The 22,028-nt window shown below is 40.2% G+C and overlaps 1 protein-coding gene across 2 annotated transcripts in view; it reads right to left on the bottom strand.

The window, feature by feature from the left end:
- The window catches only part of ddah1 (dimethylarginine dimethylaminohydrolase 1), a 216,670-nt gene that overhangs the window by 57,041 nt on the left and 137,601 nt on the right, over window positions 1-22,028 (bottom strand). For both annotated transcript variants that reach the window (XM_062028210.1, XM_062028209.1), the window contains 2 exons: window positions 6,827-6,926; window positions 4,071-4,144 (listed from right to left, as the gene is read on the bottom strand). In XM_062028210.1, the coding sequence (XP_061884194.1) occupies window positions 4,071-4,144; window positions 6,827-6,917 (165 nt within the window). In that variant the 5' untranslated portion in view covers window positions 6,918-6,926. The remainder of the gene's footprint in view (window positions 1-4,070; window positions 4,145-6,826; window positions 6,927-22,028) is intronic.

Raw genomic sequence — 22,028 nt, 5'->3', positions numbered from 1 at the left:
TGGAGAAAAATCTACTCCCAAGGGGGCCGGTAAAATCACGGCACAATAACTTAAAAATAAAGACAACTTCAGATTGTTTTCTTTGTTTAAAAATAGAACAAGCACATTCTGAAAATGTACAAATCATAATGTTGTTGGGGTTTTTTTTACACTTACATGTTGCGGTTAATAGTATTCTACCTTTATTTGTCGTTATTTATTCTCTCTGAATAAATTATGTGATAATGTTCATCAGTCAACTCATTGGTGTTAATTTTCAATTTATCAAGATAAAAAAATAATATCAAAATCTAATAATTACAGGATGTTAATTATGTAGTTATTTTCCTTGACTGGTGCACTAACATCATGTGATTTATTTATTTTTTAATATGTAGCATCATTTACAAAGATACAAAGAACTGCTATTGCGACATCTAGTGGACACATTTAAAACAGCAGTTCCTTTCATTCAAAATCATGTCGGCTCATTTTTATATTTAGCGAACTTATCCCGCGGGCCGGATAAACACCTGATGTAGATGCTGCCTCTTTGCAAATGACAATTTGTTCTTATTTTCCTTACCCTAGATAAATAAAGGTAACGGGACAAAAAATTGTGCCCTTTGAGCAATTAAGAGTTGATATGTTGTAACACGCTGGTGTTCCTGCCTTGTCCACACAAAGTTTTCATTAGACAGTTGGCTCGTGCGTTTGAGTGCCACTCAGCGACAAATAGAACTGGCGAAAAATATGCAAAGACGTTGTAGGCCTTGGATAAGTTAAAAAGTTAAAGTACCAATGATTGTCAAACACACACTAGGTGTGGTGAAATGTGTCCTCTGCATTTGTCCCATCCCCTGGTTCACCCCCTGGGAGGTGAGGGGAGCAGTGAGCAGCAGCGGTGGCCGCGCCCGGGAATCATTTTTGCTGATTTAACCCCCAATTCCAACCCTTGATGCTGAGTGCCAAGCAGGAGGCAATGGGTCCCATTTTTATAGTCTTTGGTATGACTCGGCCGGTATGAACTCACAACCTACCCATCTCAGGGCGGCCACTCTACTTGGCCACTGAGTTGGCCTAGTGGAGTTGAAATTGCGAGGCTGCACATAATTTGCGGGGAGTGGTTGAATTTGCCTGAATCCGAGAGGGGCTGTGATATTGATTACGGTGCAAACCCTAATGCGAAATCATTCTGATTCAGCATTCAGCATCAAGGGTTGGAATTGGGGGTTGAATCACCAAAATTATTCCTGAGCGCGGCCACCGCTGCTGCTCACTGCTCCCCTCACCTCCCAGGGGGTGGAACAAGGGGATGGGTCAAATGCAGAGGTTAATTTCACCACATCTAGTGTGTGTGTGACTATCAGTGGTACTTTAACTTTTTAACGTTTATTAAATACTTGAATAAACACTAAAGTTATGTTGAATAAATAGTTACGTAATTCATGGTTCACATTATGAGATGAATAAGATTATCTCATTTTTTAACAAGGTTCAAGATGTTAATCAGTATTCTTTTTCTTTGTACTTTGTGAACACTTTGAGTTCAAACAGTTTAGGATCATGTTTGTACTAGTTTGACTTCTATGTTTAATCCATTCTATAATTTAAATTCACATACAGATATGCTAAAGGTATAGTTTCAAAATTATTCTAAATATTGCACAAGAGGTTACATAATATATAGCGTGTGGAAAGCAGAGTCTTCTTTCTTTCTCTACCTTCAGATTCATAGATTTATTGGACTAAAGGAAATATCCCCCCTCTTCACAAATTGATTAATAGGGCCTTTGAAAGGCCTCTGAACCAGTGCCTGTCAAAAACTGTATGTACTGTATTCTCCATCCTTTCTCTAGGTTATCCAGGGTCACAGCCAAAGCACATCCAAGATGATTTACTGTCGGGTGAAAGGTAAACTTGGAAGAAGAAAGCAAGTGACATGTGGATGGGAGAAAGAACAATGGGTGGACAACAAGAGAGAGACTGGACTGAGGAAGAGATTAATGGAGGCGGAAATGGAATTAGAGAGAGAGACAAGTAAAATTGAATAAGAGAAACAAAATGGATGACCGAATCATGTTGTCATTTTCGTGGCCTATGAGGATTAATAACATATTTTTCTGCTCTGTTCGTGATGTTTTGACTGGATCTTTATGGGATCAATGAGGAGGCAAGAAAAGACAGGATAACGCTAAAAGAACACATTATTATGTTGACATGGTTGTGTTTAGTGAAAAGCGCAATTCATGAGCGTCATTAAAGGTACGTTTTTATTGAAAAGGTTTTGATCCTGGTAATAATGTTTTTACCTACACCTTTACATTTACAAACCCCGTTTCCATATGAGTTGGGAAATTGTATTAGATGTAAATATAAACGGAATACAATGATTTGCAAATACTTTTCAACCCATATTCAATTGAATGCACTACAAAGACAAGATATTTGATGTTCAAACTCATAAACTTTATGTTTTCTTTGCAAATAATAATTAACTTAGAATTTCATGGTTGCAACATGTGCCAGAGTAGTTGGGAAAGGGCATGTTCACACTGTGTTAAATGGCCTTTCCTTTTAACAACACTCAGTAAACGTTTGGGAACTGAGGAGACACATTTTTTAAGCTTCTCAGGTGGAATTCTTTCCCATTCTTGCTTGATGTACAGCTTAAGTTGTTCAACAGTCCGGGGGTCTCCGTTGTGGTATTTTAGGCTTCATAATGCGCCACACATTTTCAAAGGGAGACAGGTCTGGACTACAGGCAGGCCAGTCTAGTACCCGCACTCTTTTACTATGAAGCCACGTTGATGTAACACGTGGCTTGGCATTGTCTTGCTGATATAAGCAGGGGCGTCCATGGTAACGTTGCTTGGATGGCAACATATGTTGCTCCAAAACCTGTATGTACCTTTCAGCATTAATGGTGCCTTCACAGATGTGTAAGTTACCCATGTCTTGTGCACTAATACACCCCCATACCATCACAGATGCTGGCTTTTCAACTTTGCGCCTATAACAATCCGGATGGTTCTTTTCGTCTTTGGTTCGGAGGACACAACGTCCACAGTTTCCAAAAACCATTTGAAATGTGGACTCGTCAGACCACAGAACACTTTTCCACTTTGTATCAGTCCATCTTAGATGAGCTCAGGCCCAGCCAAGCCGACGGCGTTTCTGGGTGTTGTTGATAAACGGTTTTCGCCTTGCATAGGAGAGTTTTAACTTGCACTTACAGATGTAGCGACCAACAGTAGTTACTGACAGTGGGTTTCTGAATTGTTCCTGAGCCCATGTGGTGATATCCTTTACACACTGATGTCGCTTGTTGATGCAGTACAGCCTGAGGGATGGAAGGTCACGGGCTTAGCTGCTTACGTGCAGTGACTTCTCCAGATTCTCTGAACCCTTTGATGATATTACGGACCGTAGATGGTGAAATCCGTAAATTCTTTGCAATAGCTGGTTGAAAAGGTTTTTCTTAAACTGTTCAACAAATTGCTCACACATTTGTTGACAAAGGGGTGACCCTCGCCCCATCCTTGTTTGTGAATGACTGAGCATTTCATGGAATCTACTTTTATACCCAATCATGACACCCACCTGTTCTCAATTTGCCTGTTCACCTGTGGGACGTTCCAAATACGTGTTTGATGAGCATTCCTCAACTTTTATCAGTATTTATTGCCACCTTTCCAAACTTCTTTGTCACGTGTTGCTGGCATCAAATTCTAAACTTAATGATTATTTGCACAAAACATTTTTTTTATCTCTATAAAATATGCTTTGTGTCAATATATTTGTGTGTCTGGACCGAATTCATTAAGAGAAGTGGGCAGCGGCCTGATAGTGAATTAAAAAGAAAACTGACAAACGTATTGACACATGGTCATGGACGAGCTTAACTCCTGATATCTATGTCTCCCCATTTCTGAGTGAGTGTGCTAAATTATTCACCATGGACTTTGAAATAGGTTTAGGGCAATATATCAGTGTTGTGTTACAGCTTGTGGATGACTGTTCTCTTAACTTCTGATCCTTGGTCACCCTGGTCATCAGGATATCTCTGCTTTAATGATGAATCATCTCACCTTAAAGGCATCAGCGAGGATCTCTGCTCCTCTTTGATTGGTCCGTTTGGAAAGGCCTACAAAGAACTCTCGGCCTGCAGGTTGAAACAATTATCAGTAATGCTAAAGAAAAACATTTCAATAATGCCAATAAATTCTTGAACCAGTTTATTATAAGGAATGCCTTAGACCAGTGGTGCACAAAGCAAGGTCTACAAAGGCATGGTTTGTTGAGTTTGGTTTGGAAGAACTTGACAGCCCTGAACTCAACTCAATCATAATGTAATAGCCTGTGTCTCTATGATTTCTTATAAGTTGCATAAAATACATCTTCCAAGTAAAACAATGATCCCTAAAACTCAATTAGCTAAACACTGCAGTTGCCACGTCCAACGGTGGCCAACATGGCAGCACACAAAAGGAGAACTCTGAATACATGGCATGCACCATTGAGCCCAGGGACCAGCTCCCAATGTAACAGCTGAGTCTTTACAAAATGTACCATTTACTGGTCCATGCCAGCAAAAAAACATATATTTTAAAGCCCCCCTGTGTGAAACCTAGAAATGAAAGCACAGCCCTGTTGTCTAGAAACCCAATTAATTATGCTATTTCCCAAGTGGGCTTCGTAGTGGTAAAGACATTAACCCACATTTTAACCACTGAATTTAATGTACGAAAAGACTCTTGATTCCAAGTCTTCTTAAATGACGCCGGAGAAGTAAAAGGCCCTTTTGGTACGAGTCCAATTCCTGCTTATTTGATTTGATCATGCAGTATGCTAGGTAATGCTTTTACAACATATTATGTTCAGACGAAATTCAACTCGATGTGCGGAGGCACAGGGTCACCAAGGTCACACTGTGGAATGTTTTTTGGAAAATTCTAAACACAAACTCTTCCCTTTAAACACGCAATAGTATGCTATAGGTAATTGAATTGGCTAGAAGGAACTGAGTCATGCGCAAAGCTACAGGTCATTCATAATCACATCACATTCAGCAGGTATGCATTGGTTAAAAAATAATAATATCGGACCGCTGACAAACGATGCAGCGCTCGCCAGCATGTTGAAGTTTGATAATGATGCCCTTATCAGCAGAAAAAAATAATATGATCCGCTTTTTATCGGTTGATAATAACGGTCGTCCGATTGTACCAGACATCCCTAATTTTGTGCTTAACATTTGTTTGTGAACATGGATAAGAATGAAAATACTTTTTCTGATTCTCAGAAAAAACTGTGGTTGTGTCACCAACATAAAATCCATTGAATTCCTATTAAAAGGTGCAATGCGATGGTGTCAACATTTCTGGCCTCCGATCTCAATCCGATTTCTGGTCCCAATCCGATACTTTGACAATAAATTATACAACTGAAAATGTTTATAGCGAGGAACATACCTTAAAGACAATAACACATTTTTATATAGGGTTCTTTTTTTTTTAGAATTTAGAATTTGCTACTGTTGTTGTAAATTACGAAATGTACCGTATTTTCCGCTCTATAAGGCGCACCGGATTATAAGGCGCACCTTCAATGAATGGCCTATTTTAAAACTTTGTTCATATATAAGGCGCACCGCATTATAAGGAGCACCGCATTATAAGGCGCATAGAATAGACGCTACAGTAGAGGCTGGGGTTACGTTATGCATCCCGTAGTTGCGAAACCTGTTGTGGCTCAATATTGGTCCATATATAAGGCGCACCAGATTATAATAAGCACTGTCAGCTTTTGAGAACATTTGAGGTTTTTAGGTGCGCCTTATAGTGCGGAAGATACGGTACTAAATTTGTGATCCTGTATTTATTGCTACATACAATTTATTTAGTAAAATAAAGTAGCTTATGCACAATAACTAAATAAAAACAAAAACTATTATTGTCTCTCTTTTAAATCATTTGGATTTTGCCCTCAAAGCCATCCTGTATCTAGAGACTTACTCTGTGGGTTTGTAAACAATAACAAAAAATCACCAAAATAATGAATGTTTAATAATAAGAACAAATATAGATTGGAATCACTTTAGTATAATTTATATACTGATCAGGTATCGATAATATCGACATCTTGATTGACAACCCACACTTTACATTGAAGCTTTAGCGGTTAGCTTCTTGTGTCGTTCTGCTTGGTGTGTGTGTGTGTGTGTGTGTGTGTGTGTGTGTGTGTGTGTGTGTGTGTGTGTGTGTGTGTGTGTGTGTGTGTGTGTGTGTGTGTGTGTGTGTGTGTGTGTGTGTGTGTGTGTGTGTGTGTGTGTGTGTGTGTGTGTGTGTGTGTGTGTGTGTGTGTGTGTGTGTGTGTGTGGCATGCTTGGCCATTCCTTTTCTTCCAGTCCTCCGGGGATAATGTATCTTGGAAGAAACTTTGTTTATTTTCTGCCATGGTGGTAAGGATTAGTATCTTTGAAGCGGTTTCACACTGTGGATCGACGGCACGTTCATAGTAGCTTGTTCACAAATTAGAGCCGATGTTTTGGCAAGACACGCAACCTTCTGGAATTCATGCAACTCCTGCATGTGTGTTACAAGGAATATGGAAATGAAATTGCCTTATTTTACATTAGTACAATCTTTAACCATGTAAACACTGGGACACAGCTGTGGTAAAGATGGGCTGGGCTCGCAGCTCATCAGCCGATCGTCGATCAATCGAAAAAGGCAACAATCGCTTCGATTCGATCCCATGATCGGGACACACATAGTGTCAATATAATGGCATGAGAGATCTGAAGAATAGTGTGATGGTATCAGATTGAGGATATATCATTTACCTGTGAAAAGGACATCTCCTCCATCCAGTGTGGCACTCTCATCAGTCATTTCCACAACGTTCAGATTCAGCTCCTTCAGAGCAGCTTTCATTGCCTCTGTCTGAAGGACACAAACACAAATGCATGTAAATCAGCTGATGGTATCTGGAAGAGTAATTTTAAGTGTAAACCTTTCCTATCTTTTGGATGCGTGTTGTGTAGTCGAGATCTAATCAGTAATTTCTAAACAGGATGAAGAAAATCATTCTGACGATCTCGTTAAATTACTTAGCAGCACACCGGTTCCTATGAGACTAAGCGCTATGAAACAAACCGTTTTTCTCATACAAGTTGAGATGATATCATTTTAATGATCCACGAAATGATGTCATTAAATGGGAATAGACACGCCGCATGCTGTAAGGTTTATCAAGCATTGATTCCAGAGCAACAGCTTTAAAAATGCCTTATCCTGTCCTCACGTTTGGGGTCATCTATCTTCCATTCTTTTTTGTATTTGTAGGAAAAACATGACTAGCTGGAAATTAAAACATTATGAAATGAGCGGAAAAGGAGAAAACTCTTAAGCTACATGTCCTCTACATGAACTCAGACCTTGAAGAGAGAGCAGGTCTTTGTTTGGCCGATCCATGACTGGTCTTCAGCATGACCGCCCAGTGTGATTTTTACTGTCTTGATTTTGGGGGTCCTACAGGAGTATTTTCCAAGGCATGTTAGTGTGAGCATCAGTGTTTCCACAAGCCCTATCTCATTATGACCTCAGTCCGCTCATTGTGCTTCTTGGCCAACATAATGTTTCTGCTTCCACTTATTTATGGAAGGCCACACCATGATGTCATACAGGTAGACTGCCATGCACTTTCAAAATAACATAAGTGTTAAGGTGCAAGATCACAAATTGCTATCTTTATAGACGAGTGACTCACAAAGTCATAACAAGTCATTCTCTCCATGTTTCCATTTTAGTTCTTGTTAGACATGGGTACCGAATTCAATACTTTTATCCGCACAAACCACATTCTGTCAGTACTACTAAGTATTGATTCATGTAAAATCAAACGCTGCCACATTTTGATACCTTTGTTGTTTGTGACGTCAGGTCAGGTTGCAGACTAAACACCGGCTCAGACACTTGGCCAGGAAACAATAACTCAAGCAGCCCTCAGAGAGGACTCAGCCAAACTATTCAATGCCAACAAAGCAAGTATGCCCGATAGAAAACGCTCAAACGTAAAGTAAGGCTCAAAGTTTACAAAATGTGCTAGCTTGACGTTAAATTGGCTTAGCCATCATATACATGCTATCGATTAGCATTGTCAATTTTGACACCTTCCAATTTGGTAATGAAAACTACAACTAAAATGCCTGAGTGTGTAGTAAGTACAATACTTACAGTATAAATACTTTGTAGGGTGCAACATAAGACTAGTCCTTTAGCTTAATGGCAAAAATGACTTCCTGACACACTGTAGTGTAGTCTATACACTAGATTTTGGAATCTAATAAGAAAACACGATATAGCAAACGGACAGCAAAGTTATCATAATCAGTTCATTTCTAAATGTTGCATAAAAAATGTATTGCATTATCAAACAATCAACACTTATTAACAAACACAAAAGTACCAGAAATTGGTACCGTTGACTACCAGTGTCAGTTCCAATGTGAAAGGTAACCATCTCAAATTCTTATATAGAGAATGCATTTTTGTTGAGTATTATGTGGCGCCAGGCTTTTTAAATCTATTGGAATCCTTTTCTATTACACGAAAAACAAATCTGACAGACAGCAGTGAGGGTTACCTTACCTAAGCTGCCAGGCATTTCCTCTGACATCACTGGAATTGATAAGACACAAAGGATGTTTAGCTTACCACCATGTGAAAGTTTGAGGACCCCTACGCAGAGAGCAGAATTGTATCAGATCGACGGTATCTGTTGTGTGCATGGAGTCAAAAACATTCAACTAACAGACCCAGAACATGGACAAAAATATCGGATTTAAAGTACAGTAAATACAGTTTGGTAGTGAAAGAAGTAAACCAGAAAATATGCTATGCATCATGACTTAAAATATTGATGAACTGGAACAAATTGACAGCGAAGGTGTATCTTGAGGTAGTGCCAGCAGGTAAACTTCACATCAGGGTGCCAACGATAACCTTAAATGTGAACATGAGAGAACACCTTTTTCCAATTACCAATGGAGTTGCAGGATTTTGCACTAGTTATTCACAACTTGGCACACACCAATCCCAGGAGTGAAAATTCCACCTGCACCTCTCTGCATTCTTCATATGAAATTTGCTGCCAACAATATTTTGTAGCAGAAACTAGGATTGGGCTCCACGGGTGATAGCACCTTTGAACCATGTCTGTTTGCCATATGTTGTTCTGTAAAGTTACAAAACAAAAGAAATCATAAGTCAGGAAAGGGCAGCTATAACCAATGTAAAGCTATGAACATGGCAATTAAAATCGAGACCTACTAACTTGACCATAGTACAGGGGAGTATTAATTGCTTCTGTCAGGACAAAAATAACTAAGTACTGCATAATGACAAGGATAGTCACAACATTACCTGCAAAAAGGCTACACGTAAATAGAGTATACTGCTACATTCTGCAAATTGTGCTTGATTATTGCCTTTTTAACTGGAAATGTTTCAAATTATTCATGGTGAGTTAACAATATCAACACAATATTTACACAATTTCATAGTTCCCCTTTATTACATACAATTGTTTGAGCAAAACAAAGGCAATATAGTACACAATAACTATCCATCCATCCATCCATCCATCCATCTATACATCCCCCGCTTGTCCCTTTCAGGGTTGCGGGGGGTGCTGGAGCCTATCTCAGCTGCTAACAAAAGTAAAAAATACTATTCATTTCAATTAGAGATCGGCCTGCCGATACTATCGGCCGATAAATGCTTTAAAATGTAATATCGGAAATTATCGGTATCGGTTTCAACCTCCCGATTTTCCCGGGAAAATCCCAAATTTCAGTGCCCCTCCCGAAAATGTCCCGGGGCAACCATTCTCCCGAATTTCTCCCGATTTACACTCGGACAACATTATTGGGGGCGCGCCTTAAAGGCACTGCCTTTAGCGCCCTCTACAACCTGTCGCCACGTCCGCTTTTCCTCCATACAAACAGCGTGCCGGCCCAGTCACATAATGTATGCGGCTTTTACACACACATAAGTGAATGCCACGCATACTTGATCAAGAGCCATACAGGTCACACTGAGGGTGGCCGTATAAACAACTTTAACGCTGTTACAAATATGCGCCACACTGTGAACCCACACAAAACAAGAATGACAAACACATTTCAGGAAAACATCCGCACCGTAACACAACATAAACACAACAGAACAAATACCCAGAACCCCTTGCAGCACTAACTCTTCCAGGACGCTACAATATACACCCCCCGCTACCACCAAACCCCGCCCCACCCCATTTCCCGAATACAGAGGTCTCAAGGTTGGCAAGTCTGCTCTAGTATACTCTGGACTGAAGCTGTGTGCCTTCATTGTTTTTGTAGCTGTTGTTTTGAGGCATGTTTAAAAAAAATAATGCACTAGTCAAAGTATAGTATTTTCCATAGTTGTAGTGGGTATTAGGATTATCTCAGGGAGAGCATGTCCCAAATTCCAAGCTGCTGTTTTGAGGCATGTTAAAAAAAAAAAGCACTTTGTGACTTCAATAATAAATATGGCAGTGCCATGTTGGCACTCTTTTCCATAACTGGAGTTGAAGTTGTTCTCTTTTTTTGGAAAACCTTGTTTTTGACTGATTGATTGAAACTTGTATTCGTAGATTGCACAGTACAGTACATATTTCGTACAATTGACCATTATATGGTAACACCCGAAAGAGTTTTTCAACTTTAATCAATTCATGGTAAAGTTACATTGTTTAATGCATCCAGCGGGGCATCACAACAAAATTAGGCATAATAATGTGTTAATTCCACGACTGTATATATCGGTATCGGTTGATTTCAGAATCGGTAATTAAGAGTTGGACAATATCGGAATATCGAATATCGGCAAAAAAGCCATTATCGGACATCTCTAATTTAAATTATTTGGTTTTTGCCCTTAAAGTCCTCCCATGTGTAATCATTAACAAAAACAATAAAACAAAATGATTTTGAGAAAATAAAAATATCGGCTTTGTCCCTATCATTCGCCACAACCAATTTATGGATCAATCCGCCTTCCTCTTACATTTTGTGTACTGACTGTGACAATGCTGACACACCTATAGTTGTTGTTATCCTCTCTCAACGTTATTATTAATCTCCCCGGTAATTTCCTGTTAATATCAGTTTACTTTCAATCGACACTCCTTAAAGTTTACCAAGCACTTAGTCTTGGTGTTGTTTCAAGCTAGCTTCAGCGGTTAACTTAGCTATTAGCAGGTCTGCTTGTTTAGACTTGTCCTCCAGTGAAAATGGTACTTGATAATGATAGTACAGATACTGCGATTGTGGAGGGAGGTGTGGCCAGCGCTGCCTGCAGGAGCAAAGGTCACCGCCTCTGTCTATGGTGTTGAGGGCAGAGCACCATCATGTAGGGGCGGGGCAAGTGCAGACGGCAAGACACAGCTGACAGGTGATTAGATTTCCCATGTGGTACGAGTTAATCTAATCATCTGTTGTCATTAACAGTAAGCGGCCGGGAACAGGAGGAGAGAGAGGTTACGGAGGTGACTGAAAAGTCACGTCCTGCTGGAGAAACTTTGAGAAATTCTACGTACATTAAAACCTTGCTAAAAACTGCACGCTTGGCTCCTGTGCCGTATCTAACAGTGGAACTGCTAGGAAGCAACTTCTACAACGATATACAGTTTATTTTCCGCAATAGAAGTGATGATCATTAGCTTAGGGCAGGGGTCGGCAACCTAAAATGTTGAAAGAGCCATATTGGACCAAAAATACAAAAAAAATAAAAGCCTTATGTAAGTGTTATAATGAAGGCAACACATGATGTAAGGGTCTATAGTAGCTATATTAGACTACTATCAAAATGACTATGTGTCGCAGGCTGACGCAAATCTTTGTTGACAGAAATGTTGAAATGTAATATTTATTCTACACAATTTTACAACATTCAAAATCATTAGTAAAATGGACATTTCTTAGAGGGTGAGATAGCTCCTGGAAATTACTGGCTTAGAAATGCCAAAGGTATAGATGTGTGTGTCCAAGTTAAAAGGAAACGGCAGGTTGTCTTCTTTTAATGGGTTTATTAAAATCTTTGCAAGCTGGGTAACGTTTCCTGTGGTCTGGAACATTATGGCACACAAAGAACAATCAGAAATGCAGTCAAAATTGCATACAGATAATGTGTCATTAGACATGCATGTATAAATCAAATTAAGAGGACTTAAAGGAAATACAATGAGCTCAAATATACCTACAAACTAGGCATAATGATGCAATATATACATACAGGTAGCCTAAATAGCATGTTAGCATCGATTAGCTTGCAGTCATGCAGTGACCAAATATGCCTGATTAGCCCTTCACACAAGTCAATAATATCAACAAAGCCCACCTTTGTGCCTTCACGCACAACATAAAACGTTTGGGGGACAAAATGAGACAAAAAAGGAGTGGCATAAAACATGTCTTAGAAAGTCGGGAAAAAGTTGTAAATGTCAACAAACTAAGGTGAGTTCAAGGACCGCCAAAATCAGTAGGACAAAACGGCGCTCGCCAAATTGTCTCTAATCACTGAAGCATATTTAATATAAACATTGTGATTTCTAACAATTAGGGAGGTTTGTGTCATGTTTGTCCTCCTACACAAACCATATTAAAACAAAAAATATATTTTTTTCTTATCTTTTTCAATTTTCATACATATTTGAAAAAGCTCCAGAGAGCCACGAGGCCGGCGCTAAAGAGCCACATGCGGCTTTCGTGCCGCGGGTTGCCGACCCCCGGTTTAGGGGATCAGCTCCAAACTGTGTATGGAGACACATAATTAGCTGCTGCCACTTGTCACCTTGGGTACTAAAATCAAATACAGTATCAGCTAGAGGGGATCGGCATTTGTTATCGGCATTTGCACAAAAATCCACCGATACGGTTCTGTGACCGATTGAACGACACATCCCCCGTTCACATAATCTTATTTTTCACATCAATCCCCCATTCTCTACCTCTTCTTGTTTATTCCCTCACTTTTTGTGTCGACCACAATCCCTTTGTTTTCGCAACCCGAGTGGCAGGGTGAAAAATGTCCCCACTGGCGCCCAACGCCAAAAGGCCCATTATCTCTCCATGTGAGAGACACTCAATACCCCACCCTGCCTGGGTGCCAACTCACTTTGCAGGCACCACATTCTCCTCTCCTTAAAACCGTCCCTTCTCCGCCTTTTCTCCTGAGTTCTTGGCCAGGCAACACGAGTTTAGGCTGTACTCTGCTTTGAATGAATACGCCATTTCAGACCTTTTTAAAATGCATTGGGGGCTGAATGCTGTTCAGCCCAGTTGGTTTGCAGGCCACATTCCTGTAGTTCCAGTTTAGTACAAGGGAGACAGAGCAAAGAGAAAGCCTTTTATTTGGGCTTTTTATGGAATCTTTCTCCCCTTTCTTCTGCCCCTGGTACCTGTGGCTATCACATTCTGCTAAAAAGCACCATCAGTCTGCTGGAACACAGTGCATTAAAGGATGGGAATGGAGCCAAAACAATAGCATTCCTGAGAGTCATCCTCCCCCTTCCAACACGCAACTCAGTCCCACGCAATGGCAATGTGTGGATGCAGTGCACCGCCGAGTCTCACATACGAGGTTAACCTCTTTACATAAACAGTTGTGAAGCAACTTGGGAATTCAAATGAAAGTGGGATGTTTTCTTACCAAGTACTGTACTACATGCATCTGTGAATCTGCATTGTGTTCTAGAGACAACACTATGAGACACTGGAAGAACAACCCCATCACAGGAACTTGGGTCTCAAATGCCAACCATTGATTCTGTAGCATTCTAAAGAAAACAGACCCTCCACGGTCTGTCCCTTGCCTAATCCAAACAAATCCTTGGTGTATGTAGGAACATACCTGTGGTTAACCAAGTCATGACACCCTAACCCCCAGTACTCGCACACCCCCACCAGCTTTACAGCATTACATAAATGTTGAGAAGTAGGTCAATGTGAAGCCATGCACAGTTGACACTTGACAGTAGCAAGACTGGAGACCCTGACACCACATTGACCACAAGGATATCTGGCAGTCTGCCTCGGTAAAGTAGCTGTTTCAGCCAAACACTGCAACATCACACTCCTTTCATTAAGGCTCTAGGGACATAAAGACGGCCAGCTTTTCCTATACTTGGACACACTGCAAGGAAAGTGTGGGAAAGTGAACCAACAAGATTATGACTTTTCGTTAAGCAAAGAGAAGGTAATGCACGTACAGTATATAAAAATGACAGTGGTACCTCGGTTTGTGGGTGCCCCACCCTATGGGCTTTTTGACATAAAAGCTACATTTTTGCTTTAGGTTGCAATTTAAAAAATGGGTTACGAGCCAGCTTGAGATACCTCCCTTACGCTAGTCGGTGCAGCGAATGCCACAGTGAACCCTGCAAGATCTGACCGCATCCAGTGTTTTACTCGCTAGAATCAGCTGCATAGCTATTAGATGGAGATCTAAACAAACGTTTTACGAACCATTGACGCTGTGGTCAATAAGTTCCTTCTTTTTCTCTATCCCCTTGTTGTGGGGGGGTGTCTTGTACATGCACATGCAGCCTCCACTGTTGCCCATTCTAATACAAAGCGTATTGTTCTAACTTATATCTGTCAGTAGAATCTATAAGGAGGCGCTAAAAAGTACACAAAACGGCGCATGCTGCAGAGCCGGTCAGAAAGCGGCTTAACGACGGTCTGTAAAATATAATCCATGCAACATTTTCACCAAAAGAACCACCATCACATGTTCTGTAGACCACAAGGAAGTGTTTTAAAGGCCTACTGAAACCCACTACTACCGACCACACAGTCTGATAGTTTATATATCAATGATGAAATCTTAACATTGCAACACATGCCAATACGGCCGGGTTAACTTATAAAGTGCAATTTTAAATTTCCCGCGAAACTTCCGGTTGAAAACGTCTATGTATGATGACGTATGCGCGTGACGTAAATCGTTGAAACGGAAGTATTTGGACACATTGTATCCAATACAAAAAGCTCGGTTTTCATCGCAAAATTCCACAGTATTCTGGACATCTGTGTTGGTGAATCTTTTGCAATTTGTTTAATGAACAATGAAGACTGCAAAGAAGAAAGCTGTAGGTGGGATCGTTGTATTAACGGCTGGCTGCAGCAACACAACCAGGAGGACTCTGACTTGGATAGCAGACGCGCTATCCGACGCTAGCCGCCGACCGCATTGATGATCGGGTGAAGTCCTTCGTCGCTCCGTCGATCGCTGGAACGCAGGTGAGCACGGGTGTTGATGAGCAGATGAGGGCTGGCTGGCGTAAGTGGATAGCTAATGTTTTTAGCATAGCTCTGTGAGGTCCCGTTGCTAAGTTAGCTCCAATGGCGTCGTTAGCAACAGCATTGTTAAGCTTCGCCAGGCTGGAAAGCATTAACCGTGTAGTTACAGGTCCATGGTTTAATAGTATTGTTGATTTTCTGTCTATCCTTCCAGTCAGGGGTTTATTTATTTTGTTTCTATCTGCAGTTAAGCCCGATGCTATCACGTTAGCTCCGTAGATAAAGTGTTTCGCCGATGTATTGTCGTGGAGATAAAAGTCACTGTGAGTGTCCATTTTGCATTCTCGACTCTCATTTTCAAGAGGATATAGTATCCGAGGTGGTTTAAAATACAAATCCGTGATCCACAATAGAAAAAGGAGAGAATGTGGAATCCAATGAGCCAGCTTGTACCTAAGGTTACGGTCAGAGCGAAAAAAGATGCGTCCTGCACTGCACTCTAGTCCTTCACTCTCATGTTCCTCATCCACGAATCTTTCATCCTGGCTCAAATTAATGGGGTCATCGTCGCTTTCTCGGTCCGAATCGCTCTCGCTGCTGGTGTAAACAATGGGGAAATGTGAGGAGCCCTTCAGCCTGTGACGTTGCGCTACTTCCGGTACAGGCAAGGCTTTTTTTATCAGCGACCAAAAGTTGCGAACTTTATCGTCGATGTTCTCTACTAAATCCTTTCAGCAAAAATATGGCAATATCGCAAAATGATCAAGTATGACACATAGAATGGATCTGCTATCCCCGTTTAAATAAAAAACATTAATTTCAGTAGGCCTTTAAATGAAGAAAAGAATCATAATACGACCCATTTAAAACACATTGTGTTGTAACAACTTGCCGGGTCGAGCGCTACAAAAATAGGAGTCTGTTCGAGCAAATATAGAGCTCTGTCCAGTCATCAGGACTACTCAGTGGCCTAGAGGTTAGAGTGTCTGCCCTGAGATCGGTAGGTTGTGAGTTCAAACCCCGGCCGAGTCATACCGAAGATTATAAAAAATGGGAGCCATTACCTCCCTGCTTGGCACTCAGCATCAATGGTTGGAATTGGGGATTAAATCACCAAAAATGATTCCCGGGCGCGGCCGCTGCTGCTGCTCACTGCTCCCCTCACCTCCCAGGGGGTTATTAAGGGTGATGGGTCAAATGCAGAGAATAATTTCGCCACACCTAGTGTGTGTGTGTGTGACAATCATTGGTACTTTAACTTTTTAACTTTAAAGAATGTTTGCTGCCTACCTCTCACTGTGACAGCTCCAAAGAGCTGCGAGCTAAAAAGTGTAGGAAAATAAAAGGCAGGGGGGCTGTCAGCTCATCAGTATTTATTGGGTTTTATCTTATAGATAAGACCTCTAAATCCGAACCAAGGGGGAAAAGCTAATAAACAATAGAGAATATAGAGAATTATAATTTAGAGAAAACATTGTTCCACTACGCTTGTAGGGTACCACTATCAAATAGTACTGCTTTTGGGAAATTTTGGAGCTGCTACATAGACTTTTATTGGTAGAGAGTACTTTTGACTGAGTGTCCCATGCTTTACATCAATATGAAATAGGCTCGTCAAAGAGGATACTGACATGCACCATGTATTGCAGATTGGAAGGAAACCTGTAATGATCGCTCGTTTGTAGAAATCATGTAAAACAAAAAAAGCCCTCTGGGTATATGGGTGATAATCCACTGACAAATGGTCCTCATAGAAGCAAGAAGTGGCTTTGCGGCATAATTTGTAACAAGTAAAAACAAAAAAACTAAATGAGGCCTGTTAGTTTCACTGTAAATAAGTATGGACAAACACCCATATCTGCTCTAATTACTTACCTAAACCACAAAAAAGACAGGATGTCAGGAAACTGGTGCTAACTGGAAAAAGTATGCCATTATTACAGTTTTACTATGTTGTATATTGTTTCCAAATGGCAAAAAGTCATTAAGTCTTTGAATATTGTAGTTGTAAATAACATGACGGAAAATTGGCCACACATGAGTTTCACGCCAAGAGCTGAGGAATACAACCAATAAGGTAGACAAAGCTGCTAGAGGGTCACCACTTATGATACAATACTTCAAATGCAGAATAAAAAATCAGGAGGTAGTCAACAGCAACAGCTGTTAATGCCAATTTTTTTCACCCGGGTGGTTATTTGTTTTTAATTGACTTTGTGCATTAATTAGAGCATATTTTTGACAGTGGAAAAGAAGCAAGAGAGAAACCAAAGAAATGCTCAATTTAAACATGTCGCTGCTATTCGACAGCGGACCAGTTTGAAACGAGCCAAGTTATACTTCACCAGCAAGAGCCAGACAAGGCAGTGCAATTTTTAGAAGGTCGCCTACATAGTTGTAAGGTGTTCCTCTGTTCTATTTTTTCTTCAAGGGAAACCCAAGTGGGAAACATTACATGCTATCCCCTTTGACCCGACTGAGTTGAAAGACATACGACCACCCACATTTTCAGTGAAGAGCAACAAGACTTGAAGTTCAAGGTTCAAGAAGTGTGTTACGACATCAGCCATCATTAGGCTAAGAGAGCACTGCAACAGTGGTTTGTATATCATGAACATCAGTGCATGATGTACACAAACAGGAACAGTTACTGTCTACTCTGCACACTATGAGTGAACATTCAGCACTTAATAGAGTAAATTAAGTCTTTATACTCATTTACGCATGCAATGTGGGTCATAAATACCATTGTTTTTATGTGTAGATGTTTATTTCCATACCTGCATAGTCTCTGTGATACAGATATATTTATTGTTACTTGTTGTGTTTTTGTTGTTAGCACAATGAGTGAGGGAGGTATTTGGCATGTTTAACTCCTGCTGGTTTGAGGTGTGTGAGTATGGGTGTAAAATCAAGTTGAATTACTGCTGTTTTTGACCCAGAAACTTCAGAATCTTTGGAAATTCAGAATTTAAAAAAAATTTGTAGTAGCTAATGCGGATGTGCTCGTACGTGGAGATTTATTGTTAAAATATAACTTAGCAGGTAATGCAACTTTAGTATTAGTGTTAGAAATGTCAGTAGCGGAGGATGCATGTTTGATGAGCAGTCCTCAACTTTATCAGTATTTATTGCCACCTTTCCCAACTTCTTTGTCAGGTGTTGCTGGCATCAAATTCTAAAGTTAATGATTATTTGCAAAAAATAAAAATGTTTATTAGTTTGAACATCAAATATGTTGTCTTTGTAGCATATTCAACTGAATATGGGTTGAAAATGATTTGCAAATCATTGTATTCCGTTTATATTTACATCTAACACAATTTCCCAACTCATATGGAAACGGGGTTTGTAGTCAAATTAATGTAAATTAGCATTGAGCTAGCATATTTTGAAAAGTGTAGCCTTACTCTACACTTGAGCGCTGCCTTCTTAATTTGTTGGCCTATCGAGTGTTTGACTGCTTGTTTGACTCGATACTGAGTCAAACTCATGTATGTATGTATGGTATGTAAATATGGCACTGTTCGGTTTTACGTGAATCGATGCCTGTTGGTACCAACTAGCTTCCAAATTTGGTAGCCAACCCTGATAGTTTGCCGTTTGAACGTCTCAATCTTAGAAGGAGCAGTTTATAATGAAGTAAGCAACACACAGAGCAGCTAAACCTTACTGTAACTGTAAAAAGTGTACAATTGTCATTTACGTTTGGGTGCATCTGCCAGGAAGATTTTTTTAAGCACATATGGTCGTGTTAGAGGGCTAAAAGAATGGAAATTGGAATGTCTGACAACTGTCACAAGAAGTAATTTTCCCATAACCTGTCAGGCTTTCCGAGCACTGTGGTTAACCGATGCTTATTACCCTTACGGAATCAAAACTTGGCACCCTTCTCTCATGTGCAATAAGATGATTCAATTGAGACAATTTGCAAAGGAATCCCCATTGTGTTTGTTTTAGAATTTGCCGGTTAGGGCCCCTGGAAAGTCAAAGAAAAAATACCCAAAGCTCCCGCACATTAAATTAGTTTCAACATTGGTGAGGCCCAAGGTGTACCGCAGGAGCAAATGTCCAACCAAACACTACAAATAGAATTGTTTGAAATGATGCGTGAGCTATGTGCGGAGAAAAATGTGTGATGGTGCTTAGATTGGAGCGTAACGGAGAAAGTGTATACCTCAAGGAAAGTTCACTAAAGTACAGTCGTGGTCAAAAGTTAACATACACTTTTAAAGTACATAATGTCATGGCTGTCTTGAGTTTCCAATCATTATTACAACTCTTATTTTTTGTGATAGAGTGATTGGAGCACATCCTTGTTGGTCACAAAAAATATTCATGAAGTTTAGTTCTTTTATGAATTTATTATGGGTCTAATGAAAATGTGACCAAGTATGCTGGGTCAAAAGTATACATACAGCAATGTTAATATTTGGTTACATGTCCCTTGGCAAGTTTCACTGCAATAAGGCGCTTTTGGTAGCCATCCACAAGCTTCTGGCAAGCTTCTGGTTGAATATTTGACCACTCCTCTTGAAAAAATTGGTGCAGTTCAGCTAAATTTGTTGATTTTCTGACATGGACTTGTTTCTTCAGCATTGTCCACACGTTTAAGTCAGGACTTTGGGAAGGCTATTCTAAAACCTTAATTCTAGCCTGATTTAGCCATTCCTTCACCACTTTTGACGTGTGTTTGGGGTCATTGTCCTGTTAGAACACCCAACTGCGCCCAAGGCCCAACCTCCGGGCTGATGATTTTAGGCTGTCTTGAATTTGGAGGCAATCCTCCTTTTTCTTTGACCCATTTACTCTCTGTAAAGCACCAGTTCCATTGGCAGCAAAACAGGCCCAGAGCATAATACTACCACCACCATGCTTGACGGTAGGAATAGTGTTCCTGTGATTAAAGGCCTCACTTTTTCTCCTCCAAACATTTTGCTTGGTATTGTGACCAAACAGCTAAATTTTTGTTTCATCTGACATCACATGGACAAAGATAAGACCTTCTGGAGAAATGTTATGTGGGGTTACCTCCACAGATTACCTCCAAATTCTTCAGGACAACCTGAAATCATCAGTCCACAGGTTGGGTCTTGGGCGCAGTTGGGTGTTTCAACAGGACAATGACCTCAAACACACGTCAAATGTGGTAAAATGGCTAAATCAGGCTAGAATTAAGGTTTTAGAATGGCCTTCCTAAAGTCCTGACTTAAACGTGTAGACAATGCTGAAGAAACAAGTCCATGTCAGAAAACCAACACATTTAGCTGAACTGCACCAATTTTGTCAAGAGGAGTGGTCAACAATTCAACCAGAAGCTTGCCAGAAGCTTGTGGATGGCTACCAAAAGTGCTTTATTGCAGTGAAACTTGCCAAGGGACATGTAACCTAATATTAACATTGCTGTATGTATACTTTTGACCCAGCAGATTTGGTCACATTTTCAGTAGACCCTTAATAAATTCATAAAAGAACCAAACTTCATAAATGTTTTTTTGTGACCAACAACTTTTTGTGCTTTAATCGCTCTATCACAAAAAAATAAGAGTTAAAGTTAAAGTGCCAATGATTGTCACACACACACTAGCTGTAGAAATGTTTGGAAACTCAAGACAGCCATGACATTATGTTCTTTACAAGTGTATGTAAACTTTTGACCACGACTGTAAGTGGGGCATCTGATCAACAGACAGGGAAGTCCCTCGCTTCCTCCCACTCGGGGAGTCCCCTCAGTACGGTGCTGGCTTGCTCAGAGAAAGAGGAACCCAAGAGGTCACGAAGCCACGGAAGTGAGAAGGTAACCCAAGTAGAAACTGAAGAAGAGACTGAAAACGGATGAAAGTTTTTTCTTTTGAACCCTTATTTGTCTGGTATGTGTCTTATTTGTTGCAAGCTTATGTAACGAGAGCTTTTAACCTGCACAGCCTCTCACGCTGGAAGAAAATCTCCTGATGCTTTTTTCATACCTGCATACTTACCATTGCTGAAGTGTTCCAGTTATTGTTGCTCTTTCCTTTATCCAGAAGGCTAAAAACAGCTTGGGCCCTGGAGTGCGTTCCATAGAAGAAAAACACCATCTTACCACATGGTTACGCCCACCTTTTTTAAAGAATGTGATGGATGGGTCCCAAAGTGGAAAAAAGCAGGAGGGTTTGCCCGGCAAAGACCAGACTAATATGAGGGATTTCCCAAAACAGTACTGTAATGTTAGATGCAAGCGAGGCTCTGAAGTGGAAAAGTAAAAAAAAGTAACATATGTTCTAATCTAAAAAGGGGAAAAATATAATGGGACAATAGGTTTCCTAAATGTCTGTAATGATAGGCTTTTCCAGAAAGTATTTAGTTTTTTTCTTCATACGTGGATGGAGCTAAAGGTCAGATGGTAATACGACCATGATAATTATTTTTATAAGAGAAACCATAAGATTCATATTGTCTATGTTAGGGCTGCAGCTTCAATCACTAATCACAATTGAGCACACATGTGTGTGGGTGTTGTGATCTGTGCAACACTGAACAAGTTTTTATTTTTATCAATACACACATGTTAAAAGTGCAATCGTATTGTTGATGATGTGCATTTATTTAAAAAAAAATTATGTTAAGTTATGGCAAGTATAAAAATCATTGTTTATTTTAACTATTTGTCATAAAGTGTGCATCAAAATTATAGAGTGTGTAATCTGATTACTCGATTGATCGAATAGACTAATCCATAGAT

This window comes from Entelurus aequoreus, linkage group LG19 (genome assembly GCF_033978785.1).
Source record: "Entelurus aequoreus isolate RoL-2023_Sb linkage group LG19, RoL_Eaeq_v1.1, whole genome shotgun sequence".
In the NCBI taxonomy this organism is placed as follows: domain Eukaryota; kingdom Metazoa; phylum Chordata; class Actinopteri; order Syngnathiformes; family Syngnathidae; genus Entelurus; species Entelurus aequoreus.
Note: the sequence above shows the minus strand (reverse complement) of the source record. Positions and strands in the feature narration are given on the sequence as shown.